Source organism: Arvicola amphibius, chromosome 5 (assembly GCF_903992535.2).
Source record: "Arvicola amphibius chromosome 5, mArvAmp1.2, whole genome shotgun sequence".
Classification (NCBI taxonomy): Eukaryota; Metazoa; Chordata; class Mammalia; order Rodentia; family Cricetidae; genus Arvicola; species Arvicola amphibius.
In genome coordinates this window covers 3,641,295-3,665,584 of record NC_052051.1, presented here as the reverse complement: position 1 = coordinate 3,665,584, position 24,290 = coordinate 3,641,295, and the positions used below count along the sequence as shown (strand labels likewise).

At 52.0% G+C, this 24,290-nt stretch overlaps 1 protein-coding gene across 1 annotated transcript in view; it reads left to right on the top strand.

Annotated features, from left to right (window-relative positions):
- The window catches only part of Phactr3 (phosphatase and actin regulator 3), a 223,502-nt gene that overhangs the window by 139,064 nt on the left and 60,148 nt on the right, over nt 1-24,290 (top strand). Inside the window, exons 4-7 of the mRNA XM_042055110.1 lie at nt 7,047-7,229; nt 14,618-14,827; nt 18,598-18,772; nt 19,440-19,687. Of these exons, the coding sequence (XP_041911044.1) occupies nt 7,047-7,229; nt 14,618-14,827; nt 18,598-18,772; nt 19,440-19,687 (816 nt within the window). The remainder of the gene's footprint in view (nt 1-7,046; nt 7,230-14,617; nt 14,828-18,597; nt 18,773-19,439; nt 19,688-24,290) is intronic.

Here is a 24,290-nt window from a genome sequence, read left to right as displayed (position 1 = left end):
CAAGTCTGATGGCTCTCAGAGTTCAGGAAATCCTTCAGAGAAGGAAGAGGGTACCTGTGGCCAGGTGGGAGCTGTTCTCCAGTTCTCAAAGAGTGGAGCGATGGTTTGAGTCAGGAGCCAAGGTAACAGAGCACCCACCTCCTCCATGGGCATTTCCAGTGACCGTTCACTAGGGTGGGTGGAAGGCGCTTCTTGAACCTCCCACTCTGTCTCTAAGTGGCAGCCACGGATTTTAAGTGTGAAGTTCTCATATTCGCACATTAAGTCCTCAATTTGAACAAATGATGACTATCCCTGTGGTGGCCACGTAGCTAGCATTTCTGACTGTGGGCAGGCTGGGTATTCTGCATACCTTGCCTTTGGGTGCCGATGTCACACCCACACAGAGTTGTGGGCTGCAAGCAGAAGCCCGGTGCAAACCTGGGTCTCTGGGTGCTGGTCTAGAAGGTTTCATCCAGTCTGTGCTCACAGGACCACGTCTGTGCTCAGGTTGGTCCGTGTCAGCACAGGTAACAGGGACCAGCACACTTCAGCCCCGTCTTTCTCTTGCCACGTTGTGGTCCCGTCAGCTCCTGACCCTTGCCCTCTGTGCTTTGTGACTCTCTGGGTCTGTAAGTCTTGGATGGTGGGTGGGCTCACAGTCTCTCCTTGTTCTAAAATCTCCCTGGGCTAGAGCAAGCTCCCCTCCTGGGTTGGGGTATCTGTGGAGCTTGTGTGCGTTCACTCCTGTCTTCCCCTTTCTGCTGGTATCTGCAGTTTGACCCAAGTACCAGGAATTAGGAAGTGAACTCAGGACATAAACGAGTCTTTTTCTGCCTTTCCCGCCATGGCAAATGGCAGCTCGAATGATCTGGCCTCCATAAATTATGTCTCATCAGGTATTTGGTCATGGTGATGAGAACGGTCACTGAAACAGTCTTCTTGCTGGCCGAGTGCCAAGGCAGAACAGTGTTGTGTGAACAGAAGTTCCATGCTCCAACTGAGTGTATGAGCATCCTGTCTCTATCTCAATGTCTCTCCTCCCCAACCTGAGGCTCTGTCCTCAGGGCCACACTGAACCCCAACCACTTCCCAGGTACCTGACTATTGGGTTGAGTTTCTACCCTCTGAATGCCGTTAACCTATGACTTAGGGACTTAAACTCCTGTCCGAGTTGTAGGGGGATGGTTGATCACAGGGGCTCTGCGGTCTGCTGTGGTCACCCATCCCTGCTGCTCTGAGGCAGAAACGACCCAAAAAAATACATACTGAGCAGGTGTGGCTATGCATCAGGAAACTTCATTTATGGGTATGAAGATTTGAATTTTCAATCATTTCATGAATCGTGAACTATTATCTTTCCTTTGGTTTCCTTCCCAACCATTTAAAGATGTGAGATCCATTCTTAGTTCAGGGACACATGGAAGGCTGCCTCCCATACAACACCCTTTCAATCCTGCTGAACGGCTGGGCCAGGAACTGGAGTGGCCTGAAGCTGTCTCCATCCTAGAAAACTGAGCGTTCAGGTGTGAACGGATGCTGCGGAATTTGCCGCTGTGTGCCAGGGTCTGTGTTAGTTGGCAGACACGCCAGCCGCTGAGATGCTGTCCTCTCAGAATACAGAGCCTGTGGGATGCAGGCATCAGGGGGCCCTACAAATGCACATCCCAGCTGAATGAAGAGCGGTAAAGGCGGGCACACGTGGGGCACTTGGAGGCCTTGGCGTGGGTTTGAGAGATGTTGCTTGTGGACAAAAGGTGAGTTAGGAGCCTAGCTCGGCTTTCGTCTGGTTGCACAGGAATGCATGGGAGTTGGTTTTGTGTCCACTGAGCTGCACCTGGGCACTTTCAGGAGCCCTCTGCTATTGGGCAGCACTTAAATGAGGTGTTCTAGGGTAGGGGCTCCCCAGCTGACTCCAGTTTCCTGCAGAGAAGGTGGGAAGTGGCTCATCTAGGTGTGGAGACTGCCTCTCTAGCAGCCCTGGGAGCTGTGAGTGCCAGGTCCCACGGTGCAGGGGCCAGGGGAAGGGGCCAGAAGGCAGTGAGGGAGAAGAGGGCATAGGTGCAAAATGCCCTTTCCTTCTCTCTTGCACATATCAGGGCTGGGGTGATGGGGACATGTCCAGGCCGTCCAGGGAGAGGATCTGGGAGTATGCAGAGAGCGTCTCAGTGTCTCAGGCTGCAAAGACAAGGGCCACAGGGGTTGTCTCTGGAGGCAGGGAACTTTCTTTTCCTAGGACTGACTCCCATGTTGTGAGCCCTTTGCCTGTTTTTAAATACACATCACAAAACGTCTGCAAAGACTGCTGCAGACCCCTGCCCGGCGAAGTGCCACCTTGAGAGGAGCCTAAGCAGAGGCCTGGAGCGTAGGGTGACTTTTTAGCCTTAGCCCAGACTGGACTTCATGGCACCTGGTAACCACCCAAGTCACGGAGCTCTGGAGTCCAGGGTGGGGGGGGGGGTCAGTATGAAGACTATGGACCCCAGCACCTCCACCTTTCCCCGTGGGGGTGGACGTGGCTCAGCTTTTCTGACTGGGTTGTGGATTCTGGCTCAGCTTGGCTTTCTCCCAGGCAAGTGGGATCAATTTGCGGCCAGGGGTGCCCCCTTGTGGTCGACCGCCCCATGGAGCCTGTTACACTGAGGCCAGACTTCATTGCCAGGCAGCTCAGGAAGCTACAGAAGAGGAAGTGAGGAGGGAGGTCACAGATGTCCCCAGACATGCCCAGAATCCTTAGTGGACCCAAGAGCCCACATACTATCTTCCTGGAAAATCCTGCACCTCAAACCCACAACTGTAAAGGGATACACACGCACACACACACACACACACACACCTCACACCCACAATTGTAAATGGACACACATGCACCTCACACCCACAACTGTAAAGGGACACACATAAACACACACTCCTAACACCTGCAGCTGTAAGTGGACACACATACACACTCTCTGGAGCTTGCCTCTGAAGCAATCAGGCAGAGGGGCACTTGGCCTCTGAACAGGGATGGCAGGAGCAACCCTGCACGTCCCTGTGAGTACCTTGGTCTCCTGCCCCTCGCATCTCTGCTGTGCTGGTTGTCTGCTGGGCTGCAGGAGGGACATTATCTGTGGCACTGTCAGACAACTGTGCCGTGGGGAGGAGAGGTGATCTTTTCCCGCTCTGCCTCCCTGCCCATTTCCCACGTCTGAGAATGTCTCCAACCCACCTTCTCAGTAGGAATAAGGTCCTTCCCATTTCTGGTATGGACAATACTCATTTCTTGAATGCCCCTTTCCCCTGCTTCCCTTACCCTTTACCTGTTGACTTTATGTTTTCTTCAGTAACATAAGGACTCTTGTTTCCGAGCATTGGTTACTTTATAAGAGACACATTAGTTATTACTGAGTTGATTACCTGGGAGTCATGAGGCTCCCGAGGGTTGTGACAGTGGAAGCCTGTCTGGTCTCTGTATGTCTGCATACACACGATGTGGTATGCATGCACGCGTGTGTTTCTGGGCATGTCTGTGTCAGGTTCCTCTCACGAAGCTGCTCAGTAGAAAACAGGTGCACAGCTCTGCGTCCCCCCCTGCCACTCTGGGAAGAGAGCAGCAGTGATGGAGGAGGCCAGCTGACCCAGTGAGAGAGGACCAGGGCATGAGCCCCACCCAGCGTTTCTTAGCAACAGGCCCTGCCACCAGGACTATTTTGGGAACTCGGACTTTTTGCTGAGTGTGATTCTGGGCAGGAGCTCTGTGCACAGCCCAGAACGGGACAGCCAGGCTGCCGAGCTGCAGGTACGGCCTGTGCAGACTTGCAGCAAGGCTGCCAAGCTGCAGGTATGGCCTGTGCAGACTTGCAGCAAGGCTGCCGAGCTGCAGATTCGGCCAGCCTGTGCAGACTCGCTGGGACCCGCTGGGCTGACTTCAGCGATGGCTTCTGCTGTTTGTGTTGTTTGTTAATAGTGATGATGATGGGATGAAGTTGTCATCAACAGCAGACACGGGCCCTTTGTCAGGCTCGAGCCCACCTAAGCAGTGAGCAGCTGCCCTGCTCACATTCCCATAGGGCAGTGTGGGGCTCAGAGGGGCAGGACCCACCACGTGCTCACTTGTTTCTGGCACAGCACCCATCCTGGTGTTGGTAAGAGTTGGTGGGGTGGTTAGGGTCAGGGCCTGGGCTCTGGCATTCTCTAAGAAGCCAGATTCATCAACCTGTCCTCAATTAGGCCAATTAAAGGCAAAGCAATAGAGAAAAAAAACGTATTTATTCAGTGGGAAGAACAGAGCGTCCAAGGACTCCCTATGTCCTGGCAGGAGGATGCACAGCAAAGCCATCCTGGTCAGGGTGTGGCCCCACAGCCCCCTCAGGCCCTGGCTGTCTCTCCAGCAAGGTCTAACAAGCTGTCAGCACTGTGTGGAATCTCTTCCAGGGAGGCAAGTCCCCCCCCCCCCCCACCATGACCCAGGCTTCACCTTCTCCTCCCAGCATGAGATCCCTGGGGGAATGAATCCCTTGGGGACTATTGTTGGCCAAATGGAGGATAAGGGTGTTTCTTTTGAATACTTCCATTCCTGACCTGATGGTGACAGTAAAGCAGACCCTCCTATCTGTTAGATTGTTTCACTGAGCAGCCACAGTGAATACACCTGCCATGGAGAACATGTGTGAACATAGAGCACTCATGCACAGTGTGCATATGTGAACATACAGTACACATGCACAGTGAAAGCACTTATGTGCTCTGTGGGATGTGTATGCACTTGTATACATGGATATGCACACAGGAGCACATGTGCACTCTGTGGGATGTGTATGCACATGTATACACGGATATGCACACAACAGCATACACATAGGAGCACATACGCATGCACACAGGAGCACATATACACAGGAGCACATACACACACATATATACATACACATACACACACGCATATACAGAGAGAAAGAGAGAGGAGCATGCACACCCCATCCTATGTTGTTTCCACATGGAAACTAATCAGACTTATCATCAGCGTTCAGATTCCAGAGATGCCTCATGATGCCCAGGTCACCGTGCTCAGCATCATGCCATGTCAGCCCCTAGGGTAATGACATTTCACAATGCCTGTGGAGCCTGGCAACAGAGACTGTCTCGGAGGTGTGTCGAGAACAAGCAAACCAGTCACAGGGGACTAAACCTTCAGTCTTGAGCTTGGTGATTTCTGTTCCTATGTCCTTAGCTACCATGGATTTGGCCCTGGCCGCAAGAGCCAGAGGCCACACGTGATCCAGAGCTGCACACCTTTGGTCTGCTAAGAGGTTTCTGAGGCTTCTCAGGGTTTTTGTGAGATGAAAGCATAGAAGATTGCAGATCATGTGGCCAGCAGTGAGCGGTCACCCTGTGGAAATAAAGTGGGTAGTCTTGGAGACCCCAGTGCAGTAGGTGAGAGTCAAGATTGTCTAATAAAAGGGGTCTTTGACCCTGAAATAGATTGATTCTCTACTTCTATGAGGGAACCCACTGTGGGAGGCCATAGCAAAAACAGCACCCTGGTGTGTCCCAGGGCTGTAAAATCTCTGCAGACCACACGGCCACACTGTGTTGTGTCTGCATATAAACTGGGGACCAAGAGCTTCCCATGGGAGACCATGTGAGTTCCCTCCATCAGACTGGATTGGGCATTCTGATCGGTGTCCCTGGAGCTGTGTGACCTGAAAAGTCACTTTGTGACTAGTCACTGGGGTCTAGAAATTCCTGCCTCAGTTTCCCCATATTCCAAAAGAGAGTGGGTAACAATATCGGCAAAGGGAGACTAGTTGTTTAGGTGGGGAGGTAATTCAGTTGGAAAAGCTTTGGCCATGCAAATGGCTTATCTCTAGAACCCACATAGAAGAGCTGGGTGTGGCGGCATTGCCTGTGAGCCCGCCCACCACCCAGGAGACAGACTGCAGGGCCTCTGGTGTTCACTGGCTGGCTTGTCCGACCTATCGGGTAAGCTTCAGGCTTACAGTTTGGCCAAAGCTGGGGGACAGGAAGCCTTTTCATCCTACTGCCATCCCTGCCTCTGAGCTGTAATCTTGTAGGGAATATGAAATGGAAACTAGGAACCGTCAAGTGGTGACTTACTTGTTACTTGTGAGATAAGCCCCCAGAAAGGGGTAAGTCTCCTCCCTGGGAAGCGAGCCTGTCTGGTGCCGAACTTCTGGCTTTCCCTCCCAGACTGAATTCCTGGGGAATGTGTAATCCTGTGGGCCCAATTATTTTAGGGTCCCTGTTTTAATTCTTGTCCTCAAAGGCTGAGCCCTTTCCAGTGAAGAAGCCATCCTGAGGGTGACAAGCCACGGGGACAGACCCTCAGATACCTCAGCCATTGAGCCGCAGTAACGAGAAGAGGCTAGACTTCCTGAAGCCCTCATGAGAGGTTCCATGTTCCTCATCCTGGGAAATATGCTGTGTAAATTCTCACTATTTCCCTCCACCCTTGACCTTGACCATTGCTGAGTTTGAGACACTATCTCTGGGGCCTCTTGAGAATGTTCACCACCTGGGGCAAAGGTTAATCTCGAGGCATGTAGTACATGATTGACGGGCATTGCTTCCTGGTGACTGACAGTCGGTGGTGGGTACAGAGAAGACAGCTGTCTGCGGCCACAATGGGACAACCCTAGTACCCCTGCAGTCACTCCAGCACCTCGGGGGTACCTGCGGTCGACAGCTGTTGCCACATGTCAGATGTTCCTGGCTCAGTGGCCCGAGTCTGTTGTTAGGATGAGGACCATGGTACAGGTAGAGGAGGGAGCAGTGGGGACAAACAGACTTTTGAAACCATTTTTAAAGTGTATGGCAAAGGGCTGGGAGATGGTGGGGGGGATCACCCATCTCTCAAAGGTGTTAAAGTACTAGGATGCACATGGAGAATGGCCCTTGGGTGTGAGGGTACCGGGCTCATCAGAAAGCAGAGCGTGGAGAGAGGCGCTGGCAGCGGAGTGTGGGGTTCCACGTCAGGACATCCATGGCACCCTTTGCAGGAGGCCCCTGCATGAAAGATGGATGTACAGGGGACGTGACTGACTGCTGGCTCAATTTCTTTACAGATTCCGAAAGTAAAGCATGCAGCCCCAATGAAGGCCCCCAACCTGCACAGAGTGAGCCATCCACTGCCGAGCAGGAGACACCGACCTCGGAGGGTGTCCAGCCCGGAAGTCCCTTGGCCAGCGGGACAGACCAGGCCACCCAGGATGAGCTTCTGCCTTCCGATGCCCATCCGGATGACACAGGTACCAGCTGGAGACCCAGCGGTCTGAGTACTCCTCACCAAGGCTTAGACAGTCACCTCACTGTCAAGCCTGGGTACCTCAGTTCTGCCACCCTCAGCCTCGTGGCTGGGAGACCTAAGTGTCCCCTGGAATTCTCTTCTCCTGGCTCCTCCCAAACTGGGTGCTGGAGGAGTGAGGAACTAGAATGGCCACGGATGACCTTCTGCCACTTTCCCCCTAAAGTCACTGAATACACAGCCAGCCCCAATGGGTGTGTCCTGGAGCAGATGGTCTCCTCCCCTGAGATGCCAGAGCAAGTGTGTGAGGTGGGAGAGCCATGCTGTGCTGTGGCCGGAGTGAGGCTCTCTGCAGCTTCTCATGCAGGCGGCTGTTGGGTCCTCTGTTACACGGGAAGAGTTGTAGGATCAGCATCAGGGTTGCACGGAGCACAAAGGGACTCGGTACCACACTCACAAGTAGTGAACGTGGAGGAGTGGGGAAACGTGGAGGAGTGGGGACCGGGCTGGTGTTTTTGTTTTAAAGGAGTAGACGAGACCTTTGGTGACAAGAAGAAATGTACAAGGAGCTCAGGCCCCACGCTCCTCCTGACCAAGCAGCACCTTAAGCTACTCTCTGAGGCCTCACTGTAGCCCTGGAGCCTGTTTTCTCATGCTACCTCATGCCTGAACTCCTGCTGGACAGTTTGGGGACTGGTGTTTGAACCCCACATCTTTCTAGGGGTCTTGGGAATCCAGGCCATGGGGTGAAGCCTCTGTCCTTCTGCTCCATGGCCTCTCCTTACCCAAGCTATGGTCACTGGGTGCTCTTTGCTAGCTGCCTCTCCCCGGATTCCCTGCAATGCTGGAAGCTGCTCATGGTGTGTGCGCTCTACCTCTTGGGTGGCTGTGCCTCTCCAGTCTCTCTTGGCTTGGGGACATAATGGGAATTTGGAGTCTGAGGAGTTGTGGACCCAGGGAGGAAAAGCCCCAGCTGTGTACAGCTGTTACCCTTTGAGTTCCAGGCAGCTGACCTCATAGGGCTGTGGTTGGCACAGTGACTGAGTGGAGCCTGTATTCTGTGCTCACTGTTCCCCAGCCCTGGACTTGACCTTCCAGTATTCCTGCCTGTCTGGGTCTCTGCTCTCAGCTCCACTGCTAACACTTCTTGGTAGTTCTTTGTTCCCACTTGGCTCTAAATAGCTCCAGGTGATACCCACATCTGACCTCAGGGGCTTTCCAGGCACAAGGCTTGGGGATGGCCTCCTGGGAGCAGAATGTGTCTGGGGAGGCCGTCATGTCTTATGCTGGCCTCAGAGCCAAGCCAGGACAGATCCTGACAGTGAGGGGAAGCTCGGCCCTGGAGGGAAACAGCTTACACGCATACACAGTAACAGAGGACAGGACTGAGAAGTCACTTCTGTAGAGGGTCACAGCGCATGCTGGCTGTCATCTCAGGAATTGGGGCATCTGATTAAGACAGCAAAGCGCGTCTGCCCCAAATCACCAGGGGTGTGTGAAAGAAAGGTTCAGCTCGTTGCTAGAGATTGCTCCCTGCCACTGCCCACAGGCTGGGCTGGTGACCTTGGTTCTCTAAGAATCAGGAGAGATGGTGAGCTATGGCCTGTGTGGGCTAGACAGAGACAGGAGGATGGCAACTACCATGGTTCCCAGGGCCTGGGCACAGCCCAAGGGGAGCAGGAAGCCCAGCAAAGAGTGGCAAGGGACTTGGCTGACGGCAAGCTCTGGGCTGTGGTCAGTCGGGGTGATGCCTGGCTTGTGTGAGTCTGAAGGATGTAGGCTTTTTATTTTCCCCGTTGAGATGTCAGTGGGTCCTGAGGCCTCGGGGCTGTGAGAAGATGTAATGAGAGATGTGACCAGATAGAAGACATCTCCATAACGCCTAGTTTCCTGGACTTCTCATCCTTGGCCTCAAGAGAGATTTTATGCCGCCCCCCTTTGTGTGTATGTGCCTGTGTGTGTGTGTGTACGCGCTTGTCTGTGCATGTGCCTGTGTGTGTGCACACGCGTGTGTGTGTCTGTGTGCATGTGTGTGTGTCTGCGCCTGTGTGTATGTATACATCTGTGCATGTGCCTGTGTGTGTGTGTGTGCACACACACGCGCGCGGTGTGTGCAGGTGCGTGTGGAGGCCTTAGTTTGATATTGAGATTCTTCTCCGGTCACTCTTCCACTTTACTCTTTGAAGCGGAATCTGTCAGTCAAACCTGAGCTGGCCAGTATGGCTGGTCCCATGAGCTGGCTTGCCTCACGAGGCTGGAATGACAGGAGAGCCACCACACCCATCAGCATGTCTGTGGCTCCTGAGGATCCTGGTCCTTTTGCTCCTCCATGCATGAGAGCGCAGTAGGGGACAGGAAGCGGCTGGGCTTTCAGGTGAGGCTCTTGTGAGCCTTCCTGCCACTTCATGAGGGCATTTAGATAGATAGTCAGAACACCCAGCTACAATGGAGGCTCCTTTCCCAAGTGGGCACAGCTGACCTTCCCAAGATGGCAACTGCTTTGCTTGGCTCGGAGGAGTCACTCACAACACCCAAACTGTTTCTGGTCCTGGGCTTTGCCCCCTCCTGTGGAGGTCGAGGGGTTTGGAGCCTATGTTCTACCTTCTGGTCCCTATTTGGGATGTTATTTGGTGACTAAAGCCCGAGGCTACCATGGTCCTCATCTTTCCCTTAGAGCTAGGGAGGCCAGACGCTGATCCAAAGCTGTCAGCTCTCTTTACTGTCCCCCATCCTGCTCGGTGCCGGAGGGAGCAGCTGCATCTGGGCTCTGTCCTTCTGTGTGGAGCTGGTTTCATAACAGACAGATGTCACCTGACAGCAAAGGAATCCAGAGTCTCAGGAGAACAGATCAGATGAACACTCATGCCTAAGCTTCTCAGCAACCTTGGGCAAGCCCCTGACCCCAACACTCAGGTGCCTTCTAAAAGATCAGATGCTTTCTCTCAAAAATCAGATCTTCCTTGAACTGAGTAAGGTCAGGGAGAGGTCATTGGGCAGTACAGAGCTGACATGGGCCCTGTATATGTAGCCATGCCTGGGTCATACTAGGGCCTTGTCCTGCCCTGCAGGTCCAGGACTCTGCTATGGGTTCCCACTCTCCACAGCAGCTCCAGGTCTGCAGGCCTCTTACTCAATACAGGTGTCATTATTGTCCTTGCTGCCCCCAGAGTCAAGAGAAGACTCCTCTGTCTGGGAAGCATTGGCCATGCATAAAGACCTGGGTTCATGTCCCAGTACCCATGTAAAAAGCTGGGCACAGTGCTGCTTGCTTTTACAAGCAAGGATGATGAGGACCCTTGGGACTTGCTGGCCAGCCAGCCTAACCCTAGAAAGGACACTCCCACAAACCACACAGCCACACACAAACCATACACATACACATATACACAAACCACACACATACAAACTATGAGCACACACATACAAATCACAAACACACACACATACAAGTCACAAACATACACACACAAACCACACACACAATACAGATACAGATGCAATAGAGGTGACGTCTGCTTTGCTACCTGACCCACCTACACCTGATCTCTCTCTCTTCCTCTCTTCCTCTGTGTGTGTGTGTGTGTGTGTGTGTGCGCATGCATGCGTGTGTGTGTGTGTATGTGTGTGTGTGTGTGTGTGTGTGTGTTTAGGGAAGAAATGAAATCTGGCTGAATACTGCTGCAGCATCCAGGGTGCAGACTGTCAAAGGGGCAGGCTGCAGCCTTCCTTTGGTTTGGAGGTCCATGTTCCTCAGCTCTTGTGTTTGGGAGAGGCTGTGTCTCCTGGCTTCATTCTCTACAGTGTCCAGGAGGACATACCATTTGTCTTCCCTGGGATGGTTCAGGGTTCTGCTCAGGACTAGGCGTGGGCATTCCCAGGAGTGCACTAGTTAAAAAGGAGAGTGTTGGTGAGTGTGTCCTGCACGTTCAGTGTTGTGCCTTACAATGGTCTCTGTTCTAAAATGATGAACCGGACCCAGAGCGACTGAGTCACCATGCTTAGTGGCTTTCCTCATTGCTGTGACTAAATATTAAACAAGCAGACATTTCAGGAGGAGCGGTTCCTTGGCTCATGGTGTGGAAGGTATACCATCATGGTGGGTAAAGGCATGGTGTCAGGCAGCTCCATGGGGCCAGGAGGGTGGGGCTTCCTTTAATCTCATAGCAGAGCTGGAAGCAGACACTGGCAGGAAGTGTGCACTAACAGGAAGCAGGCCCTAGCAGGAAGTAGGCCCTGGCAGGAAGCGGGCAGTGGCAGGAAGCAGACATTGGCAGGAAGTTGGGCCTGGCAGGAAGCAGACACCGGCAGGAAGTAGACACTAACAGGAAGTGAGCCCTGGCAGGAAGCGGGCCCTGGCAGGAAGCGGGCCCTGGCAGGAAGTTGGGCTAGGCTATAAACATGAAAGTCTGTCCTTCAAAGATCTGCTTCCTCTATCTAAGTCCCATCCCTTAAAGGTCCTGTTCCCTCCCCAGATAGTACCAGCAGCTGGGGACCAACTGTTCAAATGATGAGCCTGGGGTGGGGTCATTGCCACATCCAAGCCAGAACAGTTGCTTCCCTAATGCCATAGAATTCCTGAATATCAGAAGCCAGGTTTGATCCTATCTAGAACATTCTACAGACCCAAGTAGAGCCAAGCAAGAGATAAACCTTATTTGACTACTGGAATGTTCTAGGTGTTGAGTTTTCATGCTGTAGCTCCAGGTCAAGTCCTTCCCATTGTCCCTTTGAGTCTAGTCCCTGCCTCCCATCTCCTCCTGGTTAGAATGATGGCCCTGGGACCCTGGTCCTTCCTCAGGCAACTCAGGGCTCTCTGTTCTCAGTGCCTGCCCACTAGTCACATGACTGTTTAATCAGTGCAAAACAACTGAGCTTCAGGCCTCCAATCACATTAGCTGCTTCCCGGGTGTCAGTGGCCACTGTGGCTGTGGCTAACACATGGATGGGGGCACTGATCTATTGCTCAGTGCTGAGAGTGAGAGGCAGCCATATGTCCACCCTCGTGTGAAGCCAAGAGAGATTTTGCTGTCTGGGTTAGCCAGACCTTCCGGAGCTTCCTATTCCAACAGAGGCTGTAATTGTGGCAAAGCCCATATAATCCATGTTGAAAGCAGTTGCCATCTGGCTGTCTACAGAGAAACTTCCCATCTCTGATTTAGGGGATGGTATTTGGGTTGGGGAAGAGGCAAGACTGAGGTTTGGAGGCCAGAAGGAAGCCTGCCTGAACCTAGGTGAGTCAGGTCCCAGAAGGCTGCTGGCAGCTCTCTGTGGGGATAGTGACATCTCTTGGAAGGATGGGGGCCGAGCTGACAGGAATTGTCCAGGAACTGCAGGGAAGAGACGGGCCGTAGTGCGGAATGGGTGAGGTGGGATGGCGTGGGCTCTCGGCTGTTTGGCCTTGCGGCACTCATCCAGGGGAAGGCTGAGGCTCTGCCTCTTCCCATGCTGAGGCTTCAGTCTGGCCTGGAGCCAGGTGGATCTCAGCAGGATGGCTGGTGAGAATAGAAGAGGTATGGGGTTTTGGTGAAGCCCAACGTGGAGGTGCAACCCTGCCATCTCACCCACTAGGGAAGCTGAAGCAGGTGAATGCTAGTCAGAGCAACTTAGTGGCATCTCGTCCCCACATAAGATGCAAAAGGAGGTCTGTGGTGATGGTTTAGTGGGTGCAATGATTTCCGCCCCATCAGGACCTGAGTCTGCATCCCCGGAACTCATGCAGAAGGTGAATGCTGTAGCCGTAAGCCCAGTGCTGTGGGGGACAGAGACAGGATCCTGGAGACTCTTCCTGGCAAGCCGAGCTGAAATGGCAAGCAGTGGGTTCAATGGGAGATGGGGAGCAATAGAGGAAGACATGATGTCAAAGCTCTGGCTGTCCTGGAGCTCGCTCTGTAGACCAGGCTGACCTTGAACTCAGAGCTCTGCCTGCCTCTGCCTCCGAAGCTCTGGGTTTAAAGGCGTGTGCCACCACTGCCCCACACATCTGCCCCATCTTCCTCTGACAGCCAAGATAAAGGATGTGGAAGAAGGAAGCAGCTCTGCCCGCCCCACGCATGCGTTTGTGTGTACATGCAACAGACACACAGAAGAAAGAAAAAGGCCCCAGCTATAAACCTTCACCTGCTTAGCTCATCAAGGTTCTGATTCAGCTGCTGTGCAGAAAAAACAAAAGAGTTGGATAAGGATATACATAGGCCTCCAGCCTGTGCCCCTTTGGGGAGTGGGAGAGTCTCAGAGGACTCATCAAAAGAGAAGTGGGCAGGATGTTGAAGCCAGAGGACCATACATGGGAATGACTACCCAAAGGGTATCTGTGGAGGAAGACCCAGGCCAGAGGTGACATTGCAGGAAGGGGTGGGTACAGGAAGCAGAGACCACAGAGAACACTGAAACCAGCAGCTATGTCCAGAGTAGCAGGGATGTGTGAGGGCCAAAAGCCAAGAGGAGAATTAGAGGTTGGTGACTTAGCAGGGCAGCCATGATGAGGGGATGGGAAAGACTTTTCAGGTAGAAGAGAAAGGTGTCAGAGTACAGGGGCACAGCTCTGGTGATGGTGTTCAATGAGTTCATTTGCGTTACTTAATTCTTTTATTTCTGTGGTACTGAAAATCAAATTTAGGGCTATACACATGCTAGGCAGGGGTTCTACCATGGACTTACATCCCAACCCTCTTTCCCTTTCAGTTTTGAGACAGGGTCTTGACAAATTACCAGTGCTGGCTTTGAACTTATTCTGCCACCCAGATGGTCTTTGAACTTATGATCCCCCTGCCTCAGCTTCTAGAGTAACTGGGACTGCGGGTCTGCAGAGACTTACAGCTGAAGCGAGGTAGAGGGGCTGACATATGAATTCAGGAGTGGTTGGACTGCTTCCCCCATGGCATGTGACTGAAATGGAGAGACAGACAAACGGACAGACGGACAGGCAGACAGATAGACAGACAGACAGGGTAAGGTCTATCCATAGGGGACAGGGCTGTGAGACTGGCCCAAGTCAGGGTTTTCAGCCAACTCTCAGATGGAACCTCAGCACAGCAGACAGATCTACGCTGTTCCCGCTGGCTCATCCAGCATGAGAGCCCCAAGCCCAGGCTGTCCTGTCTCCATGTTGAACTTTCTTGTGGCAATTGGGAGTCCAATCAGGATGCATAATCCAAGTCCCTGGGAGGAAACCAGACTCCAGAGAATAAATCTAGCCTGCATTCCCACAGTGCAGGACTGAAGCGCATGCCAGGAAGAATACATGAGAGTCGCAGAAGAGCTGTGTACTCGGTCTGGTCACCCACTGCAATGATATATCAAGGATGGGGCCCCTTCCTAAGCAGAAAAAGCCTGTTTTCTCCCAGCCATGTTATGACAGCCTCGTCTAAATACTCTATTTTGCCTTTGAACCAGCCAAGATGCCATCTGCGTCCAGTGCTGAAGAAGACGATGCTGGCAGCCTCCTGCCCACCACTGATGAGCTCTCTCAAGCCTTAGCTGGGTCTGACTCCCCAGACAGTCCCCCCAGACCCCTGGAGAGATCTGCGAGCCAGCTCCCCAGCCCTCCACTGCTGCCCACCCCGCCACCCAAGGCCAGCTGTAAAGCCACAAAACCTGTCACAGGTGGGTCTGCATGCCCTTCCTCCCCTCTGTTCTCCCGCCTACCCTCCTTTCTGGCCATGGCTTCGGCCCATCGTGCCTGGCTCCAGCTTCAGGCTGACTCTCACCTTTGCCTTGCCTGGGTTCTGCGGGCTGTAGAAAGAGTTCCTACGAGGCCATGGTTGTTGAGTGCAGACTGCTTGGGCTCCCTTCAGCAGATGGGAGGGTTCTGTGCCAGTCAGAGGGGAATCTTCTAGACTCCCAATCCAGGGCATGCAGTCAGCCCTCAGGATAGAACCTTCCTTGCCATGCACACACATGCCTGCATTGTCTCTTCTGCTCCCCGAGAGTGCCCCACTCCTTCCTCCACACGTCTTTGTGCATGCATCTGGGCAGAGCCCAGGGTGGCCCTGGCTCTTCATGTGACAGCACCCTTGTCATCTGCTCCTGTGTCATCTCCCTCTGTAGCTCTGGCCTCACAGGGGGGAGGGGCTAACTGCAGGAAGTCAGCATTTACTCATCTGGGTAGGCAGGCTAGGCACTGAATGGTGGCTTTCTTCTCTTTTAAGAGCTCATTTCTATGTGCTCCTGCTAGAAGCAGTGGGCACATAAAGACACCAGAGAGCAGAACCCAGCTTGGTGAGGCCCCTTACTCTGTGGAACAGGCGCTACAAGCATCCTTCGCTAGGCTGAGCCTTGACGGAGGAGGGGCAAGCATTCTGTGCCCAGTTTAGAACACTAAAGACTTAGAGAATGTAACAGACCCTGCAGCTGACATGGACTCGAATTCTGCTCTGTCACTGCAAACATGACTGGGCCCCGCTTCGAGCCAGCAACCTTATCCTGCTGTTGTTTGATACTGTCCTGATGTCCTGATTACTTTTCTTTTCTTTTTTTTTTTTTTTTTTTGGTTTTTCGAGACAGGGTTTCTCTGTGGCTTTGGAGCCTGTCCTGGAACTAGCTCTTGTAGACCAGGCTGGTCTCGAACTCACAGAGATCCGCCTGCCTCTGCCTCCCGAGTGCTGGGATTAAAGGCGTGCGCCACCACCGCCCGGCCTGATTACTTTTCTGTTGCTGTGAAAAGACACCAGGATCATGGCCACACTTATAAACTAGCTTTCAGTGGTGTGTGTGTGCGGGGGGCTTACTTACAGTTTCTGAAGGAAGATTAGTCCACGATCATCATGGCAAGAAGCTGGGTGCTTACAACCTGACCTGTAGACAGAAAGAAAGAAAGACACTGGACCTGCTGAGGGTGTTTGAAACATCAAAGGCCACTACCAGTGACAGGGATCCTCCAACAAGACCACACCCACTCCAACAAGACCACACCCACTCCAGCAAGACCACACCCACTCCAGCAATGCCATGCCCACTCCAGCAAGCCCACGCCCACCCGGCAAGGCCACACCCACTCCAGCAAGACCACACCTCCTAACCCTTCTCACAGTTCCACTAATTAGAAATCAAGCATGCAAATTTATGATCCTATGGGGGTCATTCCCATTCAAACCACCACATATACCTTGGTTCCTCCTGGTTTTCCCAGAGACTTATTATTGATCATGAATGCTTGGCCTTAGCTTAGGTTTGTTCCATTATCTCTTTTAACTTAATTTAACCTGTTTCTATTTATCTATGTTTTGCCTCAGGGCTTTTTGCCTTTCTTTCATTTTGTATGTCCAACTTTTCTGCTTCCTCTGTGTCTGGTTAGCTGACCCCAGCTATCTCCCTGGTGTCTCTTTTCCTTTCCCCCCTCCAGCCTAAACTCCTCTACTTACCTTCCCTGCCCAGAAATCCCACCTGTACCTCCTCCCTTGTTATTGGCCATTCAGCTTTTTTCTTAGACCAATAAGGTGCCTTAGGCAGGCAAGGTAAAGCAGCAGCACATCTTTACATAATTAAACAAATGCAGCACACCTTTGCATAGTCAAACAAATATTCTGCAACATTCTGGGAGTTGAATTCTGGTCCCTGTATTCACAAGGCAAGTACTCTACCAACTGAACCATCTTCCCAGCCATGCTGGTCCTATTTGGATCATGGTGAAGATCCCTGGCTCATGGATGCCCTGTCGAGGGTCAAAGTGGGCTTCCATGCCTCTGCCACTGCTCCTCCCTTCACTATGGCTCCAGAGTCCTGTGGCTCCCTGCATGTCACCTGCCTGGCCTCCAGAGGCTACTTAGCTCAAATCCTTGCTGGCCTGGTCCTGTTTTGATAGCCCACTCTACTACAGGGTTCCACAACCTCCCCTAGTGCGGTTGGAGAAGGTGCCTCCCTGTCAACACCTCTGAACCATCCTTGAGCCTCAGTTTTTCCCTTTGAGAAGTGGGAACAGTAAGAGGCACAGCAGACAGCAGACACATGTTAGTCTGCCAATGGGGTAGATAGCACGCTCCTCACGATGCTGAAGGGTGGGTGCTGGCTTGTTGTGCCCACTGTGAATTGGTCTCTGTTTCTGTATTGTGCTGGGCGGATACACATGTGACTGACTGTGGCAGAGAGACCTTTGGTGAGATGCCAGCCCCAGGCTGGCTGCCATGTAAGCGGATAAGCCGTGGCACTTCCTCTTCTCTGTTTGTGCAACTTTTCCGCTAAGGACTAGAGGCGATGCTGACTAAACAGGGGTCTGGGAACACAGAATCCCTGTGGGTGTTTAGGGCATGGTAGACATCTCAAGCAGGAAATGTCCCCGGGAGGAACCGAAGCCCCATCCCATCTGCCCACACAGGCACTGCTCATCCTTTGGATGACAGCTAATCACGTTTGTAGAGAAGACTCAGCCTATCCCTCGTGGCTGAGGAGAACAAGGTCAGATGGTCTGTCTGGACTGATCCTTGGGGTTCTACACAAGATGCAGAGAAGGTCTCACTGAGGAAAGGATACTGGAGAAAAACTTTAAAAGGCTCAGAGTTGTTCCGTGGGACAATGGTCTTGTACCCTGTAAATATTTGTCACTTGTATTGGTTTAGTAAAATGCTGAGAAGCAGTATTGCTACCTGCAGGAGACAGATACACCAGAACCTTGCCAGTAAACCACAGCCACATGGAGATACACAGATTAATAGAAATGGGTTAATTTAAGATGTAATAGTTATCCAGAAATATGCTGAAGCTATTGGCCAAACAGTATTACAATTAATACAGATTTCTGTGTGATTATTTCAGGAGTCGGGTAGCCAGGAAACAAAGAAGCAGCCTCCCCCAACAGAGTTGGGGCAGCATGGGGCTTCAGGAATTAGAAGGATATTTATGGGGTAGACTGAAGAGAGTAGCATGGGGGTCAGAAAGAGATGATGCCAGGGGGCTGAGCATGGCCACCCAAGGGGCTCTGAGACTGGACCGTGAGTCTATGTCACATCAAAAGGAAGATGAGAAAGATGCAACAAGACTCACAATCCAGAAGGAGCCCCAAGGGCTGAGGTGCAGGGAGAGGGCTGGACGTGAATGGGGACGGTGGTGTTTGGAGGGCAGAGGTAGCAGGAAGGGTGGCTGCTCTGGAAGTATCGCTGATTCCCATGTAGCAACGAGTAAGTCCGGGAAGCTGACTCCTCAAAGGGATGAGAGAAGGGATGCTGTTTGCCCAGAACTTCTCCCCTAATAGAATGTCAATAAAGAGACAGGACCTTGGGTAGCCGTGTCCTGGTCTCTTTCCTGGGAATAGAGTCTGGAATGGAGCCTCCATGTAGGCCAGGTGGCCTGGCAGGGTGGGAGGAATACACCCTTACATTTTCCTCAGGGCCTTGGTCCCTGTGAGGAAGGTGATGCTTGTGTACATTCCTGCTCCTCCCCAGGTCAAGCTGCGCTCTTCCAAGGCCCCAGCATGAAGAGCAACGAGCCGGCACTCCGAGGACAGCTTGCCACCCCCACAGGGTCCCCTCATCTTACCACTGTCCACCGGCCACTGCCCCCCAGTCGCGTGATTGAGGAGCTACACAGGGCTTTGGCCACAAAGCACCGTCAGGACAGGTGAGGCTGTAACCCTGCACCCTTGTGATACCCAGCCCTGCGGGAACGCTTCCTAGTCACTCAGGGCCTGGACTGGGTTTCTTGTTCCACTAGAACCATCTTGATTTTTTTTAGTAGAACAGACGTCATGCATGTGGAAATCCAACCAGGAGACTCCTGCATGATCCCTTGGTGGGCAGGGTTGGGGTACTCCTGGGAAGGAATAGTTGGGAGGGGGGTTATTCTTAGCTTAGGTCTCTGAAGGCCCAGGGATCTAATGATGAGATCACAAGCTTCCCTGTGCCCCGTGATGGTTTATGGCTGGTGTGAAGGAAATGGCCCTTGCTGGAGGAGAGTGACCCCATGAACTACATGCTAGCTTGGTGGCATCTTGGAGGAACGCAATGTCTTTCTCAGGTCTCTGAAGTCCTTGGTCTGAATGACTGAACTACACATTTTGGCAGGGTTTTCCACAAGGCCACTTTTCAGATAGGATACAATGCAGATCCAAGTACTATAGGTTCAAAGCCCCAGGTTCCTTTCAAAGCTCTCTGCATAAGGTGCTCAGGACCAAGCTGAGAAATTATTCCAGGCCACCGCTGCTGGAGTGTCCACCAGCTCCTGCATTGATTCCTATGGGTTTCCAGCAAAATGGGCATGTGTAACACAAGCCATCTTTCCCATTTAGTTTTCAAGGACGGGAATGCAGAGGGTCTCCAAAGAAGCGGATGGACATGCGTCTTTCCAGGACGTCCAGCATGGAGCGGGGCAAGGAGAGGGAGGAGATGTGGAGCTTTGACGGGGCCTCAGAGAACAAGCGGACTTCCGCCAAAGACTCGGAGGAGAACAAGGAGAATCTGATACTGAGCTCCGAGCTCAAGGATGACTTGCTTCTGTATCAGGATGAGGAGGCACTCAATGACTCCATCATCTCTGGTGAGGAGGGCGACGGGCAGGGGAGGGATACCAGCCAGTGCTACATCTCCCAGAGCCACAGGGAAGCTGGTGCTTTTCCACTAGCCGTTGGCTAGGAAGGGGCAGAGTAGATGGCCTGCACTAAGGACATGGGGTGGGAAGAGAGCCATTCCCTGGAGGCGGAGGCACAAGGCCCAGCAAGGACTTTAAAGGCACTGGGTCAACTTGTACCTAGCATGTTGGATGTTTGCTCCAATGAATGTTGGCAATGCACACAAGTGGACTGTGAGTGGACTTGAGATAACACCCCTAAACATGGCCGGCCAAAGGCGTGGAGGTAGTGTACCCATGGCCAATGTTGTACATTCTGATTTTAAAACGAGATGAAAAAGGGAAGGAGGGGAGTCAAAATCAAGTAGCTGACTGACAGCCCTCCCCCCCCACCCAAGGGCCACTACATCAGGAGTGACGTGAATGGACAGACAGATGGACATAGGCAAGACAGGGTTTTCATAGGGTTTCTGAGTCTGTGTTTGTGTCTCTGTATTCTCCAGGGGGAGGGAGAATTCCCTGCTACTTGCAAAGGGAGCTCAGGAGTCGCTATCAGGACGTGCAGCTTAGGGTCCTTGATTCCTAAACTCAAGGACAAACACCTGCGTCACATTCTCACGGGGGAGCATGAGTCTTGAAAGACACAACTTTTTAAGTGTTTGGAAGATGACTTCAGCACTACTTCCCCCATCCAAAAAACATGATAAATGTTGCTTTGGGGGAACAATTATTCACAGTGGGAACTTCCCATGAGGCCTTCCTTCTTGCCAACTACAGACAATGTCAAATGGAGCAATCGGACCCTGTCCATCGCCTCCTAACTGGAGATCCCATCCTCACCATCTCGGCTGCTGTGTGGTATAGACAGGAAGGTGGAGGGGGCAGGTGGACCTGTGATGTGTATCTCCCACCCTCCTCCCATCAGCAAGGGTCAAGGTTCAGGCCTCCCATCAGTGGGTGTGTGTGTCAAGGTTTAGCATCTGCCACACTGTACACTCTTGATGCCCCATACGAATGTTCCAAGGACTTAATGTTTAGAAACAATGGAAGCCTTTTTAGGGACAGGCCTGGTTTCTTAGTGGCTGGAACTGTGTGCTATAGTTATCTGTGGTCAGAGGTCAGATCCCAGAAGTTGAACTTCTTCAGTGTAGTAAGGACCCTGTGTTCATGTGTTTCTTGGATGCAGAGCTCCGTGCTCTAGGCCGGGAAATCTATGCTTTGTGGCCAGCAGGTGGCACTTTGTGGCCAACAGGTGATGCTTCTCTCTCTCTCTCTCTCTCTCTCTCTCTCTCTCTCTCTCTCTCTCTCTCTCTCTCTCTCTCTCTCTCTCTCTCTTGCTCCATCACTGGGCTGCAGAAGTTTAGATTCTAATCTCTGAGACAAACTGGTGGGCTTTGGGGATGAGAGAAGAAGAGGTTGTGTTTGTCCTCATTGGACACCAAGTGACAGAGATGTCAGGGCGGGACTAGGTGGCCAGTGACAGCCCCAGCCAGACAGTTAGTGCCACCTTCAGGTTTTCATTTGGAGCTGGTACTTGGTCAGAGTTCTTGTGTGGTCTGCTGCCTCTGTGAATGACATCTGGATGTGTCAGGTTCTATTCTGTCCTCTCTCCCTGAGGTAGAGGGAAGGGAACTGGCTGGCCCACTGAATCCAGGTCTTGGCTGTGCAGTTCCAATGCAGGCTTGTGGGTTTCCTTCTCATAGGTTTACTGCAGGGTGCTAGTGACCCAGGCATGTGGCAGGGCCTCCAGAGAGGTGATTGGAGGAGATACATGGACAGCGAAGGGTATACTGTGATCTCTATGTTCCCTATGAAAATATGACAGCCTCTTTCAAGTGCACCCAGGTACTTCCTCCCTAGAGGAGCTAACTTGGCTGCCCCAGGGCCTGGCCACTGTAGTTGTCAGCCTTTTTAGCACCCAGGTGTCCCCTGGCTAGAGGGTCCTTCCAGACTTTTCATCAGATGCTCATGGAGTACTGGGAAGATGTGCTGTAGGTATGGGCAGGGTGTGCCCTTGGGTGACTGGCAGGAAGAGGTGCACTGAAGGAAGTGAGTGTTGTGTGAAGACCACAAAGGGCCTGACAACCGTCAGAGCTAATCTCTGGTTTCCCGGGGAAGAAATTCTGTCGCCTTATCCCAGCTGAGCTCCCAGCTCCTCAGGTTGCTATTGAGTTTTGAACTTGCTACCACCCATACCTGTGTGAGCTGCGTTTGATGATAGTCCCAAGGATCTGCATGTATATGCGCATGTATATGTGTATGTGTGTTTCTGTGGGTGGTGTGTGCATCCTGTTGCCTGTGTTTCTTTGGAGAAACCGGCTAATCGTCAGTCAGTCTTAAACTCCAGCCACAGTTAAAACAAAGTTTTTTATATGTATTTGTTTGGCTCTGTGTGTGTGTGTGTGTGTGTGTGTGTGTGTGTGTGTGTGTTGTCTTGCTCTATCACTTTCTGAGACAGGCCTCAGAAACTGAACCTGGAGCTGGAGCTAGGCTGCAATCAGCAAGCCCCAGTGACATCTTGTCTCTGCACCCTCACCAGACAGGCATGTGACCGTGTCGTGCTGTTTACACAGTTCCCAGGGATTTGAACTCGGGGCCTTCTTGCTTATGCAGCAAGCTCCTTACCCACAGAGCCACTTCCCCAAGCCTAAACCTTTTAGCTTTGTTTTCAGTGACAAATGACACGTGTTTAGACTATGTGTTGGTAACTATGTCATGTTCTTAAGCGTGACCACATCAGAACGGCCAAGCCAGGATGAGCAACAAGCCCAGTGCCTGGCAGTACACAGGAAAATCTCCTTCCTCCTGTGTGAAACACAGTGTTGAGTTTATATGGTCGCCCTGTGCACACCACAGGTCTCTAGAGCTCCTTCCCCAAGATCGCCAAGAGGCTTATCTTCTGTAAACATCCTTTCTTTCACTCTCTCCCACACCATACTCCAGCCTCAGGTGACCACAGGTCAGCTGCAACTTGCTTGAACGTGGCAGCTCCGAATGCATCACCAAAAGCACATGGTGCCTGCCTCTCTGTGCTGGCAGGTTCTGCTCAACACAAGAGTCCTCCAGGGTGCTTCAGTGTGGTACATGATAGAATTCTGTTCTCCTTTCCTTTGCTGAAACAAAGGAGAATTCTGTTTTGTGTATACACTGTGCTGTCTTTCTCCATCCATTTGTAGGTTGATCTTCTGTTTTCGATTTAGGAAGCAAGCTGCCATGTAAACAGGAGGTACAGATAGCCCTCTGGCACACTGAGTTTTAAAATATATATTTACCTGTCTATGTATATGTGCCAGGAGTGAGGACAGAGGAGAGTGTTGGGTTCCCTAGAGCTGAAGTTACAGGTCGTTGTGAGCTGTAGGTCATGGGTGACTGAGAAAAGCAACACATGGACACATAGTCTTAACTGCTGTGCTATAATTTTAATTCCTTTGGATTGATACTCAGGAATGACACCTTGGGTGTGTACTAGCTGTGCTTGCATTTCCCGAGAGGCCCAGGCTGCCTGTACATATCTGAATTCCCACCAGCAGTGTCAGAGGAGCTTCCTTCTTCTGCACCCCGAACACCCTCTGCCTTTCCCCAGGTGGACGAGGGCTGGCGTCCCCTGGGACGTAACTCCGTTTTCCTGGTGTGGAGTGGTGATGGTGGACTTTGCATGTATACATAGGAGGGCTGTCTGTCCCTTGTGCATGTGTGTGTATGTTTGTGCCTCTGGAGGCCTGAGGTTGGCACTGGTTGCCCCCTTTGTTGCTCTCTACCTTTTGGGAGATGAAGTCTTTCATTGGCCCAGGGCTCACCAATCAGGCCAGCAGGTTCACCTGCAGCCTCCTAGATGCTGCCTCTGCCTCCCCAGTGCTGGGACTTCAGGAGCATGAGGCCACATCTTTTATTTTACATGTGTGCTGGGATCTGAGCTGAGTTCCTCACGCTGTGCAGCAAGCTTCTGTGCCATGTCCCCAGCCCTCACTGGTTCATTTCCAGTTTATACCCTTTCCTGCATTTTAACACTGGGTCATTATTGTTTTCTTGTCACTGGTGTGAATTTCTTCCTCATGTTGGGTCCTGCCCTCACAGCTAATGGATGGCTTGCACACAAAACCATCTCCCGTTACTCTGCCTATTTCCATTCATGTGTAGAAGTGTTTTAAGTTGACACTATCTTGGTGTGGTTTTTTTTTTTTCTTTTGCACTTGGCTCTTTGGTCTTCTATAGGAAATGTTTACCCATAATGCTTTGGAACTTTTACCTAGTGTTTTCTTGTTATAATTAATTGATGTTTAATGCCTTTTCCTCATCTCATGTTGATGTTCATTATATAATGTGAGCTGGGAGCTGGGGGTGAGAGGCGAGAGCGTGTGCCTGATGTTGTAGCTCAGGTCCCATGTACATTTTCACTGGGCACCATTTGTCAGAGATAATGTTATTTCTTCCATTGTGTGGTCTTGGCACCTTTACAGAGAGTCAGTTGACCTCACAGAGTCTGTACCTGGGCTCTCAACATTCTCCCATGGGTGCCATTCCATTGTAATGACTTTATAAGAGAGTCTGAAGTTCCTAGTGTGAAGCCAGCAGC